General features: G+C 44.5%; 1 protein-coding gene across 2 annotated transcripts; it reads right to left on the bottom strand.

Annotated features, from left to right (window-relative positions):
* Window positions 1-96: 96 nt before the first annotated feature.
* On the bottom strand, window positions 97-20,916 carry mmp16b (matrix metallopeptidase 16b (membrane-inserted)). 2 transcript variants are annotated; one of them, XM_030116082.1, is made up of 11 exons: window positions 20,684-20,821; window positions 16,709-16,857; window positions 16,463-16,477; window positions 15,552-15,668; window positions 13,420-13,724; window positions 8,530-8,691; window positions 8,056-8,273; window positions 7,844-7,982; window positions 6,449-6,599; window positions 2,910-3,025; window positions 97-610 (listed from the first exon to the last, which is right to left on the bottom strand). In XM_030116082.1, the coding sequence occupies exons 1-11, from the start codon at window positions 20,819-20,821 to the stop codon at window positions 249-251; spliced, it is 1,872 nt and encodes a 623-aa protein (XP_029971942.1). In that variant the 3' UTR covers window positions 97-248. The 2 variants fall into 2 exon arrangements, with proteins under 2 accessions (XP_029971942.1, XP_029971943.1); XM_030116083.1 differs by lacking the exon at window positions 16,463-16,477 and having other exon boundaries at window positions 249-610; window positions 20,684-20,916.
* Window positions 20,917-25,417: the final 4,501 nt, after the last annotated feature.

The following is a 25,417-nucleotide window of genomic DNA, read 5'->3' as shown; positions in this document are numbered from 1 at the left end:
TCAAAGCAGATACATACATATTAGTTGGACGTAGGAGATGTGGCTCCGTCATTGTCTTCACTCCACTTCTGCTGATTAGTTCGCTTCCTTGCAGTTTTTTTTTTTCTTGCACATCGAGTTCGAGCACTTTAGAGAATCTGCCAACGTGGCAAACCCTCCCGCACTACACCCCTTCGCAGTGCTTCCAATTACTGTACTCAGGGCTTCCAGCAGTAACTTCACCAGAGCTCCACGCCCCTGCCGGCGCCTCAGACCCACTCTTGCATAGAGCGCTTGCAGTACAGTATGTGGCGCTGCGTGCTCTTCCTCCTGAACTGGAAAACGGTGTAGAGCAGGACCATCATGCACAGCGCCAGCACGCAGGGGATGGCGATGGCCACGGCCTTCTCCGTGCCGCCCGCGCTGTCCAGTTTGATGACGACGTCCACGTCGCCGTTGTCGTAGTGGCGCTCCTCCGCCACCGGGGGGCTCCAGTCCCAGTCGGGGTCGGCGGGGAGGCCGTCGCAGCCCATGAAGTCTCTCAGGATGGACCTCGGGTAGCCGGACTCCACGCGCAGCAGCTGGTTGTTGAACTTCCAGTACTCCTTCCCCTTGTAGAAGTAGGTGAAACCTGTGGGGGAAAATCAAAAACATAAGTTTACTTCTTGCTTATATTCTGGACATTTTTCATTTAAAAGTCCCTAATCTCAAATCAATCATCAAAATATAACAAATCAAGATTGTGGCCTCCATTGGTGTGTGAATGTGATTAGCATTATAAAGTTGCTCAAGCACTAGATAAGGGAAAACCATTCACCTTATTCCTATATCTTGGCTAGCAATGGCATGAAATGGCAAAAAAGAGGCAGAATAACTTGAAATAGCTTATTTAGCTGAACAGCTTAAAAGAAAAAAAAAAAACCAGTGAAAATGTCCAAAAGATTCAATATAGTAACGATAGTTAAAATTGCTAACATAGCTAACAAGTCTGAAATAGCTTAGAATGCTTAAAAACACAACAAACAAAAAGTCAAAAAAGATATACATACATACATATATATATATATATATATATATATATATATATATATATATATATATATATATATATGTATATTAGGAGTGTAACGGTATTTGTATTCGTCCCGTACCGTCACGGTACGGGGGTCACGGTTCGGCACACGCAATCACACGACGAATACACCAGTGACTAAAAAAAAAAAAAAAAAAAATCCAACCTTAGATGGCGGTAATGAGCCTAAAAGCTGCCGGCAACCACCATTATCACAGAAGAAGAAGAAGTAGAACAAGCAGGTCCAAACATGAACAAACAAAGAAGAAAGTACAAGCGGAATGAGAGCTGCAGCGTGTGGCGGAGCGGATTAAACGGGAGAGTATTTGTTCCGCGTGCGTTCCCTCATACGGAGTGACGTGTGACGTGCCAGTAAACGGGAAGCAGCACAGTCAAAAAACCAGCAGAAAACGCCACGGTGGTGGAAAAACACTTTTTTAATACAAAACCCCGACATAAAAAACATTGGAGAGGCGAGATGGAACCAAATCGCGCAACAGTGAGTTGTATAAAGAGCTCTATAGCAGAATACGAGCGATCGCCGGCTGGTGTTATGGATTAACTGGTTCCCGTGTTAACGAATGACAGCGGAGGTCTGTGTAAACACATGCTGATTACAGCAGTTGTTAAAGTAAGGCTCACAAAAGACTTTAAACGTATACACTCAATGTAACTGTCGATAACCGACGTTCGCCAGAACGACTAGATGTTTCAGTCATTATTGGTCACAAGTTAACACGGGCACCAGTTAATTCGAAACATCGGCATGCGGCGCAGAGCTCACACCGAGACGTGCTGCTCCGCACGGCGGTGCTGCGGTCAGGGGAGCAGCCGCTCCTTCAGCAGCATATCATGGAGATTTTGGGACATTATTTGAGCAGATATCAGCAGATAAAAACTCTCTGCTTGGCGCTGAGGACTGCTGCTGCAGAGAGGAAGACCTGCAAGTTCCTCGTGAGACTTTGTGCACATGGATGCTTTGTATGCTGTACATGAATACACTCGCGTTTAATACTATTGTTTACAATCGGATTGAAAAAACACCATGCAAACTGGGCCAATAATGTGTCGCATGGGAAAGCTTGGGAAAAATGTTCTGGTACATTTGTGAGCTTTTTTTACTTTTTCCCCACTGTACCGAAAAACGTACCGAACCGTGACCCTTACACCGAGGTACGTACCGTACCGTGGCTTTTGTGTACCGTTACACCCCTAATATATATATATATATATATATATATATATATATATATATATATATATGTATATATATATATATATATATATTAACACCGAGGTACGTACCGTACCGTGGCTTTTGTGTACCGTTACGTGTATTCGTCGTGTGATTGCGTGTGCCGAACCGTGACCCCCGTACCGTGACGGTACGGGACGAATACAAATACCGTTACACTCCTAATATATATATATATATATATATATATATATATATATATATATATATATATATGTATATGTATATACAGTCGCGGTGGCAGGCACTGCTGGGGGCCGCCATACTGTGTTTGGTGCCGCAAGGCATCATGGGAGGGGATTGTTTGGGCCGTTTCATGCCGTATTTTGTGTTTAATAGTGTTTAAATGTACTTCGTTTTGTTCTAGATGTGTTCAGTAATTGTTTTCCTATGTGTTGGTGCCATTTTTCTGGTCTTTTTGTGTTAAGTTTCATTTACATTATGTTGGACCAGGAGTGAGAAGGGTCGGTATGACAGTGACCAGGCCTGTGTGCTGCTGTGAATATATATAAAGAGCTAGAACAACTAAAAATCGCAGATTGTCATTCATCCAGGTAATCCAATAATAACACGAAGGACATGCAGTCAGTAAAGCGCTCAAACCGTTGGCCTTGTCCACGAAGGCTCCCTGCGGCGAGTCGGGGATGCCCTTCCACACGGTGATGGGTTTGGGGTACCCGGGGTCCATGGTCCTCATGTCCTCATTGTACCTCCAGTATCTGATCCAGGACACACACACACACACACACACAACCACACACACACACACACACACACACACACACACGCACGGTCCAAGAAAGGTGAGACAGAAGGTTAGCAACTCCTTCAGTTTGACATTTGAGCTCCTAAAAGCTGTTGGCCATTATTCAGGAAGTAACTCCTTGAGGCCAAACACTGGAGTCTTCTTGTTCGAGCGCCACCTTGTGTTTAAACTTGTTAGTACAACAAACTCAAGTGCACAGAATATATTCCAAGATTATCGGGTTGTAGTTTGGACAAATCTGGTGTACGCCTTTCAAAACGACCAGATATGAACCCGAACTTCTCTTTTCTTGAGCCAGATCAGTCAGTTTTTGTTGTATGTGTCGATTAATCACTAATAACTTTCACAGGATTTGATGAAGCTCAGCTTATTTTAAGAATAAATAAGCTAAACTGATGCTCTCTCAGTAAAATACAGTTGAAAACATGAATTACTGATTATTTTTCTACATTTGCTGCTATTTTCAGGCATTTTTGACCTTTAAGTAACACCGAAGCGCAGAATTAAAGAGCATTAGATCACTTTTTAGTTTGTTTTTTCAATACCTAACTGCAGAGTACAGAATATTAAAACCCCACAATGCACTGCTCTGGGCTGTATTTTTCAATAAGAACTCAACAATACGTAAGATGAAGCGTAAATAACTTTCAATCTTTATATTTTATCACAGTGTAAATGTTCTACTATGAGGACAAACTTCATCATTGAACAAAAACCGAAAAGACAAAGAAACAGACATGTTTTAACTTTCCAAAGGCTCATTGGTTTAAAAAGGAACATGTCAACAATGGCAAAAAACAGGATAGATGGACAATCATAGAATCATTTTTGTCTCTTTAAATGTAACAAAGACAATAATGCAATAATTTACCAATAATGCAGCAATAGGATATTTAATTCATGAACATATTAACATTTGGACAATAATCTAATAAGTTATTATATGATTAAAGCAGCATTACAAAAATCCTTTTGAAATGTAGAAAACCTGAATCTGAATCTGAAATCACGACTGTTGCTAATAAATCTGGGTTACTTGTGCTTTTATTGAGTTATTTTAAATTTGCAGAGCAGCCAGTTACTTTGACATTATACTGGTTCTCCTGCCTGTTTTCTTTCATCTGGCTCCCAGTCAGGCCATTTAATGATCGGCGGCTGATTCATTTCAGTCGGCCAAAGATAGCGATCGCTCACTCATCCGTACTGTGTTTATCTGCCGGGCGCATTTGTTTGAGGAGTGGTTGTGATTGATGCTGCGCTCGCACGCTGGAACTCGCCCTCATCAATCTTTCTGCTCCGCGTCGTTTTTCTGAATTAAACAGACGGACCGCCGTTCGGAGACGGCGAGAGGGGGAGGTGGAGGAGGAGGCGTGACGGCGTGCGGCTCGGGATGACGGCGTCGTGACGAGGCGTGTTGTCAGCTTCCTCCCACCGCGGAGTCCGAGGGTCCGGCGACCTCTCAGGACGTGATTAATCCTGACAGATGAACATGTGAGTCACACCGCAATAATCCCAATCTGTGCGGCGCAAACAACAGACCCTCTGCTGCTGGAGCTTAGGAACCGTGCTGCACATGCACAACAGCAGCGTTTCAGAAAAGTCGCGTTTTACTCCGTTTACATGGCGACGGAGTCGGAAACTATTTCAGAAAGTTGTGTTTTCAGTGGCTGCGAGCACCGTTGTCATGTAAACAGACACTCAAAAAAGCAAAAATTATGTGTTTTCACTTTAAGATGTTGTGTAAACTGGGCCACACTTTCATTTATTACAAGGCTGCAAGCTTCTTTTCTTGGACTTTTGATCGATACAACAGATCATAGAGATGCTCTGAGCCAATCACAGTTTATTCGCCTGTTCCTTAATATATCCCAAACTTTAAGGTCCCTAATTGTACAATTGTGTCTGTGTTTGGTTCTACCATCATTGAACCAAAATCAGTTTCTTTTGTCTTTGTAACTCTGCAGGTATTCTATACCTTCATGCACCATTCTTCAAATCAAATGCAACAAAGAGGACACTGAATCATTCATTTGTGGACCATCGCCTCACTAAGATGCTGTTTGGCCACCTGAACAAGAGAGATGGGATGGAACAGGCAGGTCTGGGATTGGACGGTGGATCCAGGGCGCTTGGAGCAGGAGACGCTCTCGGTGGATTGTGGTTTGGGTCCATTTTCACTCAGTTTTGTGAACTTTTGTTGCCGTTGGATCAACGCGGTTTTGCGTGTGGTGGATCTGCCTCACTGGCAACGGCCCCGGACTGTTGTTGGCTTGGGATGGATACCGAGCAGCGTCCTCTCAGCTCTTTCAGAGCCTGTCCTGCTCTATATTGTCCCAGCCCCAGGCTGAATGGTCACGTCCACTGCTTCGCCGTCCCCACAGCTCTAACCCTGCACATTCCCACTGACTACAGCGATTCAGTTCCTCTACTCGACACTTTCTTCCACCACGTTTCTGGAGATTGATACATTACCCCTCAGAGTGGGGTAATAAAGGGGTCTCTTCTCCACCGTGTGCTAGCAACACAGCTTTGTTTTTCCATTTCTCAGTGCACGTAGCTCCGCCTGTACTACCTGCTTCCATCAAAGGAGAGACAACTCGCTCTATCAGCTGAGTCACAAACACAGTGTCTTGTTTCTGCTCATCTCTCCCTTCATTAATTCATCTTGAGAAGGCTCCACATGTTTTCTGAAAGGGGTTTGACATTGTTTCCCTGAGATGTGGTTCAGACTGCAGTGAGTATATCGTTCAGAATGAACAGAACACACGTGCAGATCGCTCATGCCATGTGCTCCACTGTCCTTCTCTGCCATTAGAGAGGCAGACGTTCAGGACTGTGCACCGTTACAAGCTGAATGGGTCCTCTCTTATTTAGCCTGGAGGACACAGCTTCTGTGATTTGTGAGAGTAATTTTATAACATGACAAATTGGACCATCGGGAACTATTTTTAATGAGCATCTATGCATTCTGTCTATACATTTTTCAGTTTTATTGTTCGTTTCAAGCACTTTTTGTCATCTGGCTCTCTTGAGTTGAATAATTGCTGCATTTAATGAATATAAGATGTAATATTTTTCACATGAACAGGACAGTTTCCTTCACCAGTTTGCCTGACATTGAATCATAATGAGCGAAATAAAGATTAAACAGCCACTATTTAGAAGTATAATGACTGTATGAGGGTAAAACAAAACATTAATAGACTGTTTAAATAGTTTTTCATCCATCTGCATGAAAAAGTGTACATATGTATAAGTTGAAGTATGAAATTACCCTCCCTTCACCCATGGTTACCCGGGCCTATGAAGCAGGTTTGTTTTATTGTGAAAGATCAAAGTTTTAAACAATCTACGAGCCCAAATGGTCCACACAGACCTGTCTCCTTTGAAGAAGTAGGTCTTGGCGGCGTCCTCCCACCACACGGCCGTCTCGATGCTTTGTGTGGGCATGCCACTCCCGAACAGCGAGATGTCCTGAGGGTACGACGGCTGCAGAGTCGTGTCCTTGAAGACCCAGAAACGGTTTCCTAAAATACCCACAAAGACATTATCATAAATATGACCTCAACGCTCGGCTCATCCATCTGTGTGTGTTTTTTTTTCTTTTTTTCAGATCACATGATTTCAAAGGTCAGGTGCATCGCCTTGTTTAAGGAATATCAGAGTGAGGGAAAATCTATGTACTGTTATCTGTAATACAATAAACAGCGAGATGATTCTCTGAAGGCAGCTCCGCCGAGACTTGTTGTTTCCAGCTTTATTGAAGCCATTGTTGCATTTAATTCAGTTTGATCATAAGTGCCTGAGGCAAAGCGAGCAGAGAGGCTGCGGCGGCGCGCTCGCAGTAAGTAGCTGGGCTCTCACATGCGCGCGGTCATGAATACACACATGTTTAAGTCCCTCTGAGTGTATAAATAAAGCATGAGGCACTCTGATCCCACTGGGTGACAGATGTCATGTTAATCTGCGTGATGGACTGATGGCTCCAGTGGACCTGCTTTCCAACCATACAGGCCGCCGAGCAGCTCCACAGTCATTCAGACACAATGAAGAGATCAGGGTTTCACAAACACACACACAGATACACACACAGATACACACACACACACACAGTCGTACAGTGATGATGGGTGAAATTATTTCCCATAAAACACTGCAGTTTTTGCCAGCTGTGGTTGACAGAGGGGAAAAATATCAGGGTTGGTAGAGCTTTGGAACTCACTGTTAAGTAGATTTCTATTTCTATTGTATTTTTTAAAAAATCAAAAAGTTGCGCCTTCCCTGTTTTTGTGGACAGAACATTTTCAAAAACTTCCACCTTGGGAGATGTTTCTGAGAAAGTTTAATTTTCATTATTGCGCATCAGTGTTGTGTGAAAAGACAAAAACACAACAAAAATGTTCCATCTTCATTTGTCGTCATATAACCAGGGCCTCAGCTTTACTCGTTTGTGGCAGTATTCAAAAACAGCTGCAGCCTTCATGGCGCACACCTGCTACTTTTGATTGCTATTGCAAAAATGTCTCTTTACACCATCTTGTGGTACGAACTGGTATTGCACAGGCTGGAACAAGTATTGTAGCTGACTCCACCATATATCACTGCAGTATATTTCCAAAAACCTTTTTAACAGCTTTAGCATCTTTTCTTACTGTTGTACTGAGGGCAGATTAGAAACTACAAGACTGAGGCCTGCAGACTGTTTGTTATTAGTTTAGGTTATTTTCTAATCACGAACTAGTGGTGTGAAGAAAAAAGAAGCTGTTATTACCTTTAAAAAAGACAAATTTCCCTTCACTATTTTCGTACACGGCATCAATTTTGGCAGGCAAGCCTTTCCAGAAGTAGTTGATCTGCATGGGGTAGCCAGGGACCACAGAGTTGTCCCGTACCCTCCAGAACCACTGGTCCTGTAGAAAAAGACAATGTCCAATCAGCATATATCCAGTCTGCTCTGAAAAACAGTGCGTGGACCTACTTTACCTTGAAGACAAACAGCTCCTGTCGGAGGATGGCCAGTGTGTTGAAGCCTCCGTCACAGATGTTAGGCTTGGAGTTGGGGTTTGAGGGTTTGGCCCCCTGCGGAGGGCGATGTGGTCTGGCATGGCGGTCGTGCTTGCGTGGGTCCGATGGCGGGTGGAAGCGAGGAGGAGGGACCGTGGGTGGAGGCCTGGTTGGCTGTGGAGCTCTATCTGGTGGACCTAGAAAGACAAAAACAACACCTTTTATTTTGGCGCGGACTGTTTGGCCCGTTTGGCTCTGTCCTCGCTGACTCACTGTGAAACTGGGTCCCATCTACAACAGCTGACAAATGCTTCTTACTGGCAACCAATCCGGCGTGACTGATGCGCTATCGTGTCCAATTGTTACTCAAGCAATTTCACAGCTTCTCTGTTGTTTTCTCATTGTTTTTTTTTTCCATGAGATCTGGTTGAAAGAGACGGCGGAGGACATTACCGTAGATTTTCTGGATGCCCTGGAGGTCATCATGAGGTAGTTTGAAGTTCTCTGTGTCCATGTACTGGTAGAAGGGAGCCATGATAGCGGTGGGGTCGTTGGAGTGCTCCAGACCGAGAGCGTGGCCCAGTTCGTGAACCGCAACCAAGAACAGATCATTTCCTGGATGGCAGAGGAAGATGAGAACAAATCCATTTATATAGGATAAAGTCATCTGCAAAGAAATTTTGCCCACAGAAAAGCTGCTGTTTTTTGAAACCTTCGTAATAGAATGTCTAACATTATCAGACAAACGATGAGACAAATTGAAATTCTGTCACACTTCAACAATTTAGACAAAAGATTGAACATTGAAATCTTCTTTTTCACAGATTGAAGTCACACATTTTCAGATGAAGTGCAAATAGAGTGGTTAGGGAGGAAAAGTTTAGTTTGGTGACTGTGTTGTAGTTTTGGCTCGGCTGTCACTCAGTTTGTCAAGCAGGTTGTCTTTGGATGGGGGAGACTGAGGGCTCGATCCCCATCCTATCTTGCCCTTGAGCAATACACTGGAGGTGGGAGGGCAAGACCAAGTGCTGCACCAACAGGGTGGAGCTTCTATGATTACTAGATATGACATCAAGCAAAATGGTCACATGATTTTCAAGTGAAACTCAACCTTTTGAAACACTAAGACTACGCTTTAGAAAATGGAACTGTTTTCATAACATTGCCGTATAAATTTTCTAAAACAAAAATGTAAACATGATGCATTTTCACTAGAAACAACTTGGGCTTATTACCCGGCAAAGATTCAGACTATCTGCAATCAAATTTAATGGTTTCAAGCTCCCTTAATGTTTATTGCAAGATCTGCAGGTAGCTTTTTAAAACTGTTGGTGTGAAACATCATGTGTCAGCAGTCAGAAAAACGTTTCATTCAATTCACATTGAAGGCAAAGTCTGACGAAAGACCAGAATTACAGACATACAGTACATGGTCTCACTAGCTGTGGTTTGATTCTTATATATTGAGGTATTTGCTCAATTCTGATGGTTGTCTTGAGAATTTAATTGGAATTTAACTAATGAAGTTGTTATTACTTATCACACTTAATGGTATCCAGCATAGAAACTAGCCTACTGTGCGTATTACACTGATTTGCCGTGTGCACCTGTCCAATGGGAGCAGCTGAATAGAGATTTTGTATGCAATCAAATAAACATGATGAATATAAGCAATGCTGACATGTCAAGCAAATTCATCCCAAAGCTTTAAGGTTTCATACCGAACGAAATCAAAACAATTGATTACTCGTTCTAACGTTTCAGATCAACGTGCATGTGTCCTCCGTCAAACAGAGGTTGCAGTAATTTGTGTCGTATTGGAAGAGTGAAGAAAAATGGAGGTTAAACAGGAGCTTCTCAGTGAAAACATGTTGAAAGGACATGTTGGTAAATTTCTTGAATTTTTCTTGCTTTTGATTCAGAGCCTGAGATCGACCAGGATGTATTTTGGGATTCACATCTTTTTTTTCCACAATGGCCTGACTGAACTGAAGCCAAAATAAAAATACATCTATACTTTAAACTAGTTCTGCACCAACATTGATAGCAGTACTGGGTATCGGGTCTGACACTGCATGCAGTACTCGTGTTGTACACGACGTCATGCATCAGCAGCACCAGCAGCAGGGAGACAAGAGAGGAAGAGCGATGTCAGCGGTTTAGGGATTCATTCATATTAATGAGAATGACAAAAATAAGACTGAGTGTAAACTATGTTCTTCCATGATTTAAAGAGAAGGAGAAGGATGGTTCATATATCACCAGCAACTTAATCACCAGTTATGTTTGGTCCAGCAGAGTGTCTCTCTTTAGATTATCTGCTCAGTGGATTCAGGAGGCTTTTACTCCTACACTACATGCTACATGCTAACGAGTTTCATGGCTACACACCAGCGATGCTACATGCTATAAAAGTAGGACCGATGTGGGGCAGAGCCTGCTGTGTGCCTCAGTGTGAGTTAAATGTTATCTGAAATATAATTAAACATATTTAAAACAATTGTCGCTGTTATTGCAAAGTAGCTAAAGGTTAGTTCATCACTCATTTTCACTACTACCAACAGTTTTCCAGAAATGCCAGTGCTACGTGTTTCTACCTGAAGGTTGAAAGTGGCGAGCAGACTGTACACTAACTGAAAGAAATGAATATTTACTCCGGTCTAATTGGCAATTGAATCAGCCTCAATTTGAGTAAATCATTGATCGAGCATTAAATGCCAAACATTGAGAATCTGCCTCCATTATTTGTTATGTCATCACATTTCTTTGCATTGTAATTTGCCAACCTTCCGGGGCCCTCGTAATTATTTCTGCAACATTTCACGAACCATTAGCCACGTAACCGACAGATACTCAGTTGGCTAATCAACAGCGAAGCTAATTATTACCCGCTTACTGCGAGGAAAGATTACTGGAGGTGAACTGTCATCAGGCACGTTTTGTTTAGTTAATACCTCCACACACACACACACACACACACACACACACACACACACACACACACACACACACACACACACACACACACTACTTTTGCTCTACGGCTGCTGAGGATAAGCTGCATGTGAGCCACGGCTCGCTCACCGGGCGGGGACACACACACTCACGTTGCTGCCCGGGGCTCCGGAAAACAGTGAAAACACACAAGTTCACGTGATGCACCTGAGCGAGCATCATCGGTTTACTTTACACAGGGAGGAACAGGCACGCGTGCACGCACACACGCACGCAAACACACATGAGCGAAAAAAATAGAAAGAAAATGTCACAGACAGTTTATACGGTCAGCGTTCAGCTCATGGTGTCAAGCTGATTTAGAGAGAGGTACACTGCCTCTGTGCTGCTTGTGACTGAGGCTGTCCCCAGGAGATTGCTGCCCTTTTACAACATGATATTCACTCCAGCCAGCAGCCAGGAGAGCAGCGACTGACCCTCAGCCGCCAGCTAAAAGGTGAACCCTTCATCCCGCCCACCCCTCCCTCCTCCCGCTCCCACGTATGGAGCACAGCCCACCTCCGTTTAGTTACGACCCCCGGGGGGGGGGGCAAGCAACTGCCGCCATTAGCACACATGTCCACATGCCACATTTCCAATTATGCCTCTGCAAAAAACCCATTAAAGGTTGCACAGCTTTCCCAGACATGAAGACTGAGGCGGGAGCTGTTCGGAGATGGGCCTTAGTAGCCTAAATGGATCACAGTGGGGCACTGCGCAAAGGCGAACATGCAGTTGGCTTCGGAGTCTGAGACAATTGCCATTAGTGTATGAGGAGGAAAAAGCAGGGTGGGGGGTGTGCAGCAACTTCCCAGAACAAACACAATGCAGGTTGCAGCCCTCCTCCTGCACTAATGGGTGGAGGAGGGAATATAAACGTGAGGCACAGGGATATCAGCGAGGCAGGCTGGTGGAGCTCACACAGGCCTGGCGCTGCGGTAATTAAAGTGTGTTTGGATGCATGACTAAGACAAATGTCCTATTTTCCTTTTTGAGCTTCTCTGCAAGGACCCACACTGACATGAGGGGCCAGTAACACGGCGCACAACCACAATAACCTTGTGAAGCCTTCTCTGTAACGTAACGTAACGTAACGTAACGTAACGTAACGTAACGTAACGTAACGTAACGTAACCAACCACGCTACCAGTTTAATGTAATCATGTAAACATGTACCAAATCATATCACAACATAACATTACAAAACATGACATGACATACCAAGGGGAATGACAACAAAACATAACTTCATGTAATCTATTTCAGCTGAACGGAGTTTTTTCCCGTGGGAACTAGTCTTTAATGAATATTCGGATCGCAAAATTATTCGCTGAAGGTCATCATACAACCAAATACAGCCCTAACCCTTACCCGACTTAACTAAACTAAACTTAGCCTTACCTAATCTAACCTAACTTAATAGAACTTAACTCAACCTAAGCTAACTTAACTTAAGCTAACTTAACTTAACTTAACTTAACTTAACTTAACTTAACCTACCCTTACCTGACCTAATTTACCTAACCTAACCTAACCTGACCTAACCTGACCTAACCTGACCTAACCTGACCTAACCTGACCTGACCTAACCTCGTCAAATATTTACACAGCTGTACAAAAGCGCTTCGCCTCATCTTGCCCAGCCTATTTTATTCTTGCCTAATGTAACATAACCTACATTTAAATAAACATGACGCATCAGAACATAACCTGAACTAAACTTTCTCAAGCATTACACGACATGACATGATCACCCAGACATACTTTAGACTATATTAATCCAACTTGGCCTAATGTGATACAATGGAGCAGCAAACAATGTGGCCTGGGCCGACTTTATCTAGCCAAACACATAACACGACACAAGATGACATGAGATGACAGTTTGTGTCTGTTCCTTCCATGCAGACCTCTCATGAACCACACCACAGCGCGAGATTGGACCTAATAAACCTGAATGACGATACTCATGTGCCAGAAACTAGGATCTTAATATAGCAGGGCCCTCTATCCTGTCATCTGAAGAGCTTATTACACGGGGGAAAAAAGCATCTAAATCCTGGCAGATGGGGTGATGCGTCGTTACAGAGCACAGCCGGATCAAGGCATCGCTGCATTCTTTGTTTTTGGTTAAGCGCCCCTCGCTCGCTGCCCTGTGATACAATCTCGGTCATATTGCCCTCCTGTCTTGCCATCTGTAATTCCAGTACTTGCTTCCTATCAGTTGTTATCTGTCTTTCCTGATGACTGCTCATGTTCCCTCGCTTTCACGCCTTTGGCTTGTTTACCCTCGTCTTCTCCGCCACCGCCGCAGGGCGGAGGTTTCCTCCCGCTCTGCCCATCGCTCACCGTCGTGGTTGGGGTTCCCCAGGGTCCAGGGCTCGTCCGAGTCGAAGTGCGTGTCGCCCCCTATGCCCGGGCCGGGGAAGTAGGCGTGGGCGAGGAACCCCCCCTCCCCGTCGAAGGGCGAGCTGTCGCCGTGGAAACCCGAGGCGAAGATGATGGTGATGTCCACGTCACGCCTGCCGGTCTCCAGCGCGCTGTAGGGCACGGCCTCGAAGCGGAGGGGGGTCACGCCCTGCCACACGTCGAACGCCCGGCGGATGGCGTCGTGCGTCTCCCGCGCTCCCACTTTCGGCGTGACATTTTTAATGCTGCGGGAGGAAAAAAACCCACAGATCCTGAAGTGATAAAGGCAAACCAATGATAGGCAAGAAACGTTTTGATTGTAATGTCAAATATTACTGTTACCATCTTCCAAAAACAAAGTTTTTCAATTCGAGAACACATTATTTGAGGGCAGCAGCTGAGGCTCGCTTGTTGTAGCGGTCGTCTCTCATTTAGAAGGTTGCCGATTCAATTCCTTCTGCAAAGCACTGAACCCCACACTGCGACCACAAATTCCAACTTCCAAAAAGAAGGATGCGACTGAAAAACCTCCCCTTAAGAGATTTAGGAGAAGTTTTGGAAGGTTTGACGTCACTCAACATTTAAGCAACTTAAAAAAATAGCATTTCTTTATCATGAACCTCACATTAAATTCATATTATTAGTGATAATTAAAAAAAGTTGGGACTAACAAACAGCAGCTTTTTTATGTTTCAGTCATGTAGGTTTGTAAATTTCCACCTGTATCTAAAACATGAATACCACGACTTGTTATTGTTAAAGGAGGATCATTCACCTTGTTTGATGAGTGATTTCTCAGTGTGTCAGACTGAAAAAGTGAGAGGTGGAGGCAAATATTTCGACTCTGAAACTCTGCGAGAAAGTGGAAACAAAATACTCCACCCCTCCCTTTTTTATTTTTCTAAATAAACGAACATGGGTTTTAAAAAAAAAAAAAGTTACACTTGAGAGAATTATTCCAAGCCCAGCAGCTTTTGCTGAACTTTTAACACAGCGGCCCTTATCAGTCTTTGGCAGGCAGAGAAAGAGCGTGCGCGGTGGAAATGGGGGTGGTGGAGGGGATCATCTCCCTCCTTGGCTCTCTGCACTCATTTTTCCTGAATAAAAGTGCAGTCGGCGGCAGCAACTGGCTCAGCGCTGATTGACATTCCATTAGGAGAGGTGGCTCATCAATTCATACTCCGGCAGGACGGGGGGATTTGAATAAATTGACAGCGTTATCGTGGATTACTGCAGTAACCTGTCAATTTGCTGTCCTGCCAGAGACCCATTTTATCGGTTCTGCTCGGAACCAAATTAATATAGCAGCGGGGCTTAATCAGGACAGATAAAGACGAGGAGCGGAATGTTTTGGCTGAGATTATCGGCTGATTTTGAGCAATTTTCAAACTGGAGAGGAAAAGGCCTTCGTCTTAATGCTGGGAATGTTTGTGTGGAGCTAATAAAGCTGCAAACACACGTGTGTGTTTGCACCTCATGCTTTTCATGTGTCTGTCTGCATGAACAAAGTGTGTGTCTGTGTAACCCAGTTTTTGTGTGTGTGTAATATGTTTCCCGACCTTTAAATGTCTCGGTCTTCACCTGCACCTCCCCACTGCCCTTTGAAAACCGGGTTTTTCTCTGCTGCCAGCATGAAATGCTTTCCTTCGCCCTTGATGTCGACCGGTGTGCTGCTTTTTGCTCGGCACCTTGTTCGCTAAAGAGACTTCATATCACTGAGCAGCAGAGTGAAAATGTTCAGAGAGTTCAGAGCCGACAGGACAGGACCCGGACAGGAAGTGGCGATAAGTACAAGATAGATTGTGGAGGAGAAAAACAAGGAAGTAAAGAGCGCCTGATTCTCAGAATCATTTTCCCAGGAAGCTATTTATACAAACATACTCACAGCACACATGGCAAGTTTTTTTTTCCTCTTTTCTTGCTAATCTATGTGTTGCTGAAAGTGTGAGCGCCGCTATATTTGTGTGCGTGACGCACTCGCTGGGTTGCGATGACAACGCCGGAGCGCGCAGTCCCAGGTGGGCCAAAGGAAAGGGGGAGGAGATGAGAAGGAAATATCGGCCGTCTCTCACCTGTAGGTGATGTGCGTGCGCTGCCACTTCTGTCCTGTCAGCGCGTATCTCCGCCTCCGCGACCTGGAACTGCTCTTCAGCTTGTCTGGAACCCCACAGCGAGGCTTCTGCATCCAGCTGGAAGGGTGGAGGAGGAGGAGGAGAGGAGGAGAGGAGGAGGAGGAGGAGAGGAGACAAGAAGACAGAAGGCAAAGAGAAGATGAGAAAAGACAAGAAAAAAGGAGAGAAGATGCAACAAAACAAAAGAAAAGGGCCAGAAAAGTAAAGGCATTAAAGAAGGAGACGAGTAGCAAAACATAAGAAAGGGAAAAGAAGGGAAAAAGGAGGCAACAGAGTGAATTAAAGACAAGAAACAGCATGAAAAGAAGGAAGGAGAAAAACAGGAGAGATTAAAAAGGACCATGAAAAAGAGTGAAGAGGAGGAGAAAGAAGACATATAGAAAAGATGGAAGGAAAAGACGGGATGAGAAGAGAAAAGAGTGAAGAAAAGAGACAGAATAGAAAAAAGCAAAAGAAAGGAGATTAAGAAAAATTACATGAATAAGAGAAAAGCAAATGAGGAGAAATGCAGGATTGGGTGGAGGAAGAAATCAATAAAGAAAGAAAGACAAGGAAAGGAATCAATGGAAAAGGGAAGAAAAAAGACAAGAAAAAGAGAAGAGAGAGAGAAAAAAAGAAAAGAATGAGTTAAAAACAAGAGAAGGGGAGAAAAGAGAAGAAGAAGAGGGTTAGTTGTGTGTTGCTGATGGCAGCACGGCTCACAGTCCGGCTCACGAGACAGAACACAGCACTGCAGAGAACCCAGCGGTTCTCTTCCTGACGGGCGTCAGGATCACAACAGACTACTGCTAGGCTACCATCCACCACTACAGGACACACCACAACGCCGGCGCGGCGCTCAGAGGGCTCACCTCAGGGTGATATCACTGCACCACCATGCAAAACGAGAAGAGGGACAAGAGTTAAACAGCTTCGCCTCAGGTCGTCTGAGGCCAGGTGACGGCGGCGGCGGCGGCCGCCGCGATACACATCTCCATCCTTCTCTAATCCACTCAAATATTGATGCTTTCTGCATTACCGGCGGCTAAGTGCAACACGGTGACGTCACCGAGCTAATGAAGGTGTGTGTGTGTGTGTGTGCGTGTGTGTGTACTCACTCCTTGGTCCTCTCATCCAGTGTCCCTGTGACATTGAGGCCATAGACTCGCTGCATGGCGGCGATGGCTGAGTGCATGGTCTGAGCCGAGCGCAGGACGGACATTCCCGGTTCGGTGCGGGGAAGGTAGCCGTACCGCTGTAGCCATCCCTGAGAGGAGAGAGGGGGGGAAGACTTCAGCCCTGAACGTCATGAATCCACACCTCGACGGGAAAGCACGTCACCAGAGCACGGGATGAGAAAAACTTCAAGAAATATGAACAATAGATTAAAAAGAACAGCAGAGAGGTTGTTTTGCGTTGGATTGGGGACTGTTGCTTCTTAAACTGGACGTTGAAAAGACTGATTAGACTCATAACGCACTGGGTGGCAGTAGTGAGTCACTGTAGTCGAATTCTCAGGACCCGTTTCTACGTTCCAAGTGAAAAAGTATTGTTTTTACATTTTTGTATGTATCAGAGAATTTTTGTGTTTACACAGCAACATTTAGAAAACAATGTCTGATTACACAGAAATGAAGAAAATAAGGTAGTTAGCATGCCAGGCCAGGAGGTGGAGCTGTTGGTTGTTTTTGTAAGACGTGCGCACACATGCACACAAAGAACAATATGCTGTAAATATTAACAATTGGAGTACATGGACAACAAACATGGATGGAGTTCTTTGTTGTTTTCGTCCGTCTACTATAGCGATGGAGTCAGCATGTTTTCATAAGGTTCCGCCTTGGAAGCAATTTCCAGAGACCCCAAGAACCGCTGTTTTGTAAACGGACACACTAAACGCAATCAAAGTTCCATTTTTTTCATAGTTTACAGTCGTAGCTACCAAAATCTTCAGAAATTATTGTTTGACTAATCAAATGGTTAGCGTTAGCACCTGCTAATTCCAGATGGACATGCCATTGGAAATCAAATTACACACATGAACCGCTGAAAGATGTATTGTAGGAAATATTTCTACTGTATTTTACTAAATTACATTCCAGCATTCGCGCCTCACATTTCTAATGACACCATCTGGTGGGATGAACTGGTATTACACGCGAATTTCACACAAGATTTTCTCAAACTAGCTAACTTGCTCGTCCCGGTGAAGTCAGTTTGATAACAAAAACTTTGGACATCAAGACGTTCTTGTGAATTAGTTCAACAGGGAGGAAGTCAAATGTACCAGCACAGGTACATTAAAGGTGTTAATAATAAATGACAGGCTGAACAAGATTCATAACACAACAATACTTCAAACTGAAAATCTAAGTGTACAGCCACAGCTCAGGCGAAGGTCTTGTTTATCCCGCCAGTTATTCCCTAGATGTGGCTCGTCCAACTTGCTGTGGAAACACGAGCGGGGGGCGGGGAAGGGCCGGATTCCAGCTCCAACACCCATTTCTTTACCCTCTAGTTCGCTGCCAATTCCATGGTGAAAAATCAATGGGAATACAAAGGTGCATCACTCACTGAGTGTCTCACCGGAGGCTGTGACTAACCGCCGCCGCTCTTTCCTTGTCAGCACACAGAACGAGCCGCTGCGGTTATATTTAATGCCACAGTGGTCCCGATACGATTAGCCGTGTTCCATCGACACAGGCAGAGTTTACAGTCGCACACAGGAGTCAAACATTTGCTTAAAGGTAGAGAATAGATTCTGCTTTGGAGGAAATCCTAAAGATTAGTAAAGAGATTACTGATGAAAGCTGCATCTAACCAACAAAGAGGTGGAGTATTGCGATAGCCATGTGACTTGTGATGAAGCATTCGTGTTGACATTTGTTTTGATTGAAAAAAAAAAAAAAATCTCCGAATTAACACCAGCTGTGATCGCTTCTTTTTTCTTCCCTCCATCACATGTGGATCTGCAGTTCACACCAGCAGCGTTTCAGGAACAAAGCTGCTGCTTGGTTTGTTGTTTCTGCTTCATTTTTTTCCTGGATTATTGTTCTTTTCATGCTTCTGACTTCTCCCCTGCGGCCGCCAGAAATGAAACGGATTTAGAGTAATAAAAATAAAATCACCACCGGTTTCAACACAAAATGTTTCAGTTTTAATAATTAATGTGGTAACTTCGATCTCCTTAATGCAAACGTCTAAAGCATCGTCTGAACTCACTCTGAGTGCTGACCATGGAGCTGAAGACTAGTCACGACGTCTTCGGTCAGATTTTCCCCGCTTGTCTTGGACATTAACATTTTCAAGTGAAAACGCAAAACGGGTTTCAGGTGTCCGTTTCCACTCCAACGGTGCTCGGAGCCAAACGCTTCCGTTTCTCGGGTTGCGCCTACATGTAGAGATGACTGTAACGCTGACACTGTAGTAAACACTTCCTGAGAGGAGATGAAGAATAACAACAATGGCCGCCTCCAGAGTGTCATGGCTCCCGGTCCAGATTCTCCTGGACTTAGTTTTAGCTGACAGTCACTGAAATAACGATCCAGCTTGGTGGTCTGTCCATATGAATGCCCGGTTTCTTCCATTGTTTGTGTTAATAGTGTGTTATTCTCTGGGCATGTGTGGTTTTGGTATAAAATCAAGCATTAGCGCTCACTCCTGCTCCTACACGCTAGCTACAGCATTTTCAGCCTGTGACTTCGTGTGACTGACTAAATTCATATGTTTTGGAAACAATTTGCAGAACTTCGGTCGGTTTTTGTGACATGTACCATACATGTACACACAGTAGAACGACTAAATCCTCAATCCTCTCCCTGACGCTAGCATCTGAACCACACACACAGTTTTCACACTCTCTCACTCTTGAGGGAACTGAGGACCACCTGGACACTGCAGCAACACAAAAGCAGCCAATCGGCCGACAGACTGTTCGTCCTCCGGTCCACAGATCTCCAATTCCCCGCCGGATTCCAACCTGCGTCTGTCCATGTGAGCAGCGAGCATCGCAGTCTGAACGATCGTGGAACAAAGCAGCCCGTGCAGACGTGGTGGTCAGAGATCTCTCCCACTGATGACCTTAGCTTGTGTGTGTGTGTGTGTGTGTGTGTGGCAGCTTCCGGTCAGTGTGTACAGCACTGAGACTGCCTTCATCCTCCTCCTCCTCCTCCGATCGGCCTCGCCGAGCCAGGCCGTGGCTCGGTACGGAGGTGAGACCCTGCACCATTTGGGGGAGGGCACTGGGAAGGGTCACGGCGAAAACTTCCCAATAAGACGCCTCCCCTATCACCAAGCAGATGTGGGCTCCAGCAGTCAGCTGATCGCCGCCTGCCCCCCTCCGACCATCCCGCCTGCCCGGCTCTGTGTTCTCCTCCCCCTCTGGGCGGGGGGTGTGCTGCCTTCCTGAGTTGTGCTGTTATTCAAAGGCACAGATCTCACAGAGATATCGGCCAGCATTTCAGCGAGCCATGAAACTGAATAATGATGTGTGTGTGTGTTTACGTGTGTGTGTTGCTGTCAGCCCCAGCGTTTCATGTCTTCGGAGCGGTGGGAGTGCATCCTGTGGCGAGGATGGAAGTGACATCAATTAATAAGGCACCAAAAGGCAAATCCTATTATGCAACTTGTGTGTGTAAATGTTTAATCTCCTCCAGCCAGCGTGATGCTGCCCGAGCACATCTGACTTCATGACGACCTGCACCACCCCCCCCCCCAAAAAAAAAAAGAAAAACAATAAAATCATCAATGAGAGCAGAGGGATGCGGGAGAAGCATCATATGTGGGTCCGCTGGAGCTCGGTGTAATAACACCCTCAGATGAGCATCCCTCCGTTTCCCTGCAAATGAGAGATGATGCGCGATATTTCCCCCCTCGCTCTTCTCAGATCCGCACGCGCACGCGCGCATCCTGACAGGCTTTAGCGTGTCTCCATGTTGCGCCTTATGGCACCGCGATGTGCGCGGTTTTTTTTTTTTTTTTTTTTTTCACGCCCGATGCGGAGGATGTGGAGGAGAGAGGAGAGACATGTATGAAAGCCAGGAGGAGGAGGAGGAGGAGGAGGAGGAGGAGGAGGAGGAGGCCATTCATCTTACCTCTACGCTGAACTGGTGGTGATGATGGTCCTCCTCTCCGGACACGGCTCTCGAAATCCAAAGCAGAAGATGCAAGCAGAGAGCTGCCGCGCGAAAGCAATCCGACGGTGTTGTTTTACCGGAGGATGCTAAGGTCATAATGACCCGTTTTCACCGAGTGTTTATCAGGAGAAGCCGCCCCGTCTGCTCTGGCTCTAGTGTCAAAGGAAAAGCTGCCAGAGGCGCGCGCGAGAGAGAGAAAATAATGCACGAGAGAGACGCAAAAATCGGCCCCGCGTCACACACACAAAAACAATCCTCTAGAAAAAAAAAAAAAAAAAAAAAAAAAAAGAGATGTTCCGATGTCAAGCGGAGGAAAGTCGGCGCGTGCGAGCCGCGGCTGCCCTCGCCATTCTTGTTATTGACACGAGGGGACTAGCATCCATCCGTCCGTCCGTCCATCCGTCCGTCCAGCGGCAGCCTCAGCAGCACCGGTGGCCATGTACAGTACCCAGTCTGCGCAGAGACAGGCTCCCTCCCGACTCCACGCCTGCGCTTTGATTTCTCGCACGGCGCAGCATCATGAGAGAGAGGGAGAGAGGGCTGTGTGCTATCGGCGCGCGCACGGCGCAGGTCTTCGCCCGTGCCGCCCGGACAGCTGGCTTTTATAGCGCGCGAAAAAGGAAAAACAAGCCTGCCCGCACCGCTTTGTGCTTTTCCAATCGCGCATGTGTGGTCCGACGATGGCTCCAGATATTTAATGCCCGAGACAGGGGGAGAGATCCAGATTACAGCCAAGCTCTCAGGAACCAAGTGTGGCTGGTGTTCTGCTTCTGACAGGAGAGTGTGTCAGTGATGTGCATTTGTGGGATGAGCACCACGCGTGTTCTGATGATTAATAACAACTGAGAAAAAGAAAACTGTAATTTGATTCAAATTCCAAGAAATGCACGGTCTCAAGGCTGCACTGGTGGAAAAGCGTAAACAAAGTGCATTTGTGGGATGAGCAGAGTCACGTTTGGACAAGTGATGCGTAAAAAACTCATCTGGTCAAAATTTTAAAAATAAACTTCTAATAATTCCAATTTCATCTGACTCACAGTGAGTCTGAATGTTGATATTTTGGGTGTTAAATTTATTTTTCTCAAATTATTGATCAGTGTGTTTGGTATTTTGCTTTTTTTTATTGATAGCTGCAGGTGGTCTCAGCAAATCTGTCATTTACAAGAGAGAACAAAACCTCACTTCTGATAAGTTTCAGATGAAATGAGCCAAAAAAGTACAACCACGTGTGTCATAAAATGAGGAATCAGACACTTTGAGTTCCTGTTGGAGGTGATTCCACTTTGATTCTGCAGAATAAATAACAAAACATGAGGAAACCCAGACAGTGATGGTATTTCCTATAAGCGTAAATTAGCATTTAAATATTAAATGAAATACTGAAAACTGATTGACTTCAGCAGTTGGCAAATTTTCTCATGTTCCTTAGAATCTGAATTCATTGAAAGGGGAAATACTCATTGTATTCATTGGTATAAGATTTATACACAAAAGCTGTTCATTAAAACAACAGAATATCTTGAATACAGATTACTTTAAGAGCGCTTCTGCTTTGTGGTCTTAAAATCATATAATTCTCATTGAAAAAGGTCAAACATATAAATCAGTTGTTTCAAAAGGAAATAACATTTAAGGAATCGCTTAAAAATACATAATAAAACAGTCACATTAAACTTTCTACATAAAAATTCCTGATTCTGTTGAAAAAAGAGACAAGCCTGAGAACCAAACCCAGATCTGGAGTTTTAACAGACCAAACCACTTGAAGCACTGTCAAACAACAATCGAGTTCTGTTTATATTAAATCTTTCTCTCTTTTCTCATGAGGTTACAGTTACTTTTTTTTTTCTTCCTTTGCTCATCTGTGCCAAACCATTGTCATAAGTTTCATTGTGGAGTAAATTCCTCCTTTGTTCTCGTCTTGGATGACTCATCCTGCTCTCGCAGCCTCCTGATCATCCCCCAGTCAGGAAGACTGTTTCAATCAGTCTCCTGGACTCAGATTACATGAATCTAGAGCAGGTATGATAGAACAAATTGAAATGTGTCGTTTTAGCATACTAAAAAGAAACGGTTACAGTTCTGTTAAAGCGAAATTAGAGAGAGAGAGACCCTGGATTTTCTCAAATCTCTGCAAGTTATTCCTTTTTTCTTGATTGTACTGGATTAGGTATTGGGATTTATGTCTTCATTACAGAACATGCATCATTTTTTGGAATCAAAGACTTGATCACTTTGCCAGATTCTGGCTTTTCTCGCCGTATTTCACCTCTAGACTGTGTGGCCAGCAGACCCAGAGGACGGAACAGCTTCCTGAGACATTTATAGGAGGCTGGAGCAGTGATGGAGCGCGCGCCTGCGGCTGAGGCGGGCCGTTCCGCCCGCGGCCACACGGGGGCAGTGTTTCACCGAGGACCGGCTCCTGCGGCTCAGTGAAGCGAGGACAGAGCGGATCCTGAATCCACCCTGCTGCTCCGGGCTGAGGGACTCAGGAGGCTCTGAACGGTAATGGCAGAGAAGAAAGCACTCAGGGCTCTTTATACACACAAAGACGAGCGATTACTGTTCGAAAGGTAATAAAAACCTTTGAATAAGTGTCATATTTCCCAGGTCAATATGAGAAAACTGACGCTTCAGGTCAATATTTAACACTTTGACACTTTGAACTTTTGAACTGTCCCAGTCAGTAAGCATCTACACTGTTAACCCAATTCTTTTTTCTTTTTTAGCTCAATTTACCAAACACCTGTTTTATCCCTCCATTGTGTTACATGTGAACTAACTCACTTCTGCAACACAAACATCTTTAATAAAATGTTTTGTTTATTGTTTCTTTTTTTTTCTATGCTTGAATGAAAATATCAATACATGTTGTGCATGCAACCAGTTGAGTCAAACATTGATTTTATTGATAGATTTAATTTTTTTCAAGTAAATAGAAAAGCTTTGAATTTGATCATTAAAACATGCATGAACTCAGTGTTATAATAATACCAATTAAAAAAAGCTTTAATTCTTTGTAAAGCACTCATTGAGATATTCAGAAATGGAATATTTCTTGTTCAAGGATATTTCAACTTTTTTTGAGTCAGAATTAAAAACAAAACAAAATATGTTGTATATCTAAAACTACTGGAAATTAAAAAAATACTAACATTACATCAAATTTCACAACTTTGAGTCAAAAGAAATCTAAATAGATGAAAAATCAATGGTCGCTTGGCAAAAAAAAGTGTTTTTAATTTGACAATGGTTAAGTTTGGAGATTTTAAAACAGAATAAGCTGAAAGTTTGTATTGTTATATTGAATAGTTGTGTTTTACCTTTTGCCTGGTTGGATTCCACACTTGTAAATTGACCATGAAGGTAAAACTATCTTTAAAGTGTTATAAGAATTTAAAAAAAAAAAAAAAAAAAAGCACTTCCATGCTGATATCGACCAGAGGGGGTGAGCTTTTACTTTTTTCAGTATGAATCCCCTCATACACCTCCGGGGTGAGTCAGTGTTTCCTGTCGTTAGACAGCATGTTCCAGTCACTAGCTGGAAGGGAAACAAGAGATTAACTGGCTCCAGAACCAAAACCCTCAGCTGGAACCAGCTGCCACTCGTCTCCAACAATTTCACTTTATCCATCATTTTGTTCCTGGTTCATCCCTCTGCAGGGCCTGTACATTCAATCACAATGGGAATCTGTACACAGGGAGAACATGCAAGCTACACTGTGGAGTCTCAGATATCCACGCTGGTTTCCATCTCCTGTGTATGTGTCCACGCAGTCAGGATGCGGACGGCCTGCTGCTCACGCGGAACGAGACAGAACAGAGGATCAGTGGAGCGTGAGACAGAGCGGAGCTTCGGCAGATCATTGACGTTCCTCTGCAGGGTGAACGCGGCGTGCGGAGCGGGGAAACAGGATATGACTGGCTGTGAGGATGATTCCCACCGGCTTCGTTCATTCATTCATTGACTCGGAGGTGTTTACTGTGTAACTCATCGGGACGCCATAGAGACGGCGTGCTCCGACTCGTCACCGTGGCCCAGATCCAGATCCGCAGACCAGGAGGAGGGGGGTTGGACTCATGCCTCAAATACACAACAAGACGTTACCACATTCAGACATTTGCCTTCACTTTTGTGTTTCTGAAGTTTATGAGAGGGAAAGTTGCCCCGAGGCGGGGCAGATGGCGCGATGTGAGGTAATCTCGCTGGCTTCTCTAATTAAACCTCATTAATTGGTGGCTGACAGCATGTTCCCGACGCCCCGGGCTTCTCCAGCCGCCACACCGAGAGCAGGGTTCAGGATGCTGTTGACACGACGGCCATGTTTTCATCCAGGTCTGGTCGCACGCGGCAGAGCACAGATTCCTACGTTTTGGTTTTCTTGACTGAGAATCAACATTTGGATATTTCTGCCCAATCATCCTCCATGCGGATTAAATCATTCCAAACTTCAAAAAGTAAAATTAAACACAGTTTTGTAATTCCTTATGCTAAGAATTCAAGTTTGAAGAAGAATTTATTAGATATGAAACACGACTCTGGAGATATTCTGAGTTCCAGTTGATTGAGTTTGTTTAATTTTGGAGTGAAAAGAGGAAGCATAAAACAGAGGCTCCAGAGTAGAACAGAGAAAGTGCCCATGCACTCAGGGAGAACATGCAAACCGAACACAGAAAGGCCTCAAACCAAGA

This window comes from Salarias fasciatus, chromosome 18, assembly GCF_902148845.1.
Source record: "Salarias fasciatus chromosome 18, fSalaFa1.1, whole genome shotgun sequence".
Taxonomy (NCBI): Eukaryota; Metazoa; Chordata; class Actinopteri; order Blenniiformes; family Blenniidae; genus Salarias; species Salarias fasciatus.
Note: the sequence above shows the minus strand (reverse complement) of the source record. Positions and strands in the feature narration are given on the sequence as shown.

Coding starts and splice junctions, on each gene's coding strand:
- mmp16b (XM_030116082.1), bottom strand. CDS start 20,821: ATGACCTTAGCATCCTCCGGTAAAACAACACCGTCGGATTGCTTTCGC. Junction 8,274..8,529: donor GGGCATCCAGAAAATCTACG/GTAATGTCCTCC, acceptor TTGTCTTTCTAG/GTCCACCAGATAGAGCTCCA. Junction 611..2,909: donor CTTCGTGGACAAGGCCAACG/GTTTGAGCGCTT, acceptor TTTCCCCCACAG/GTTTCACCTACTTCTACAAG.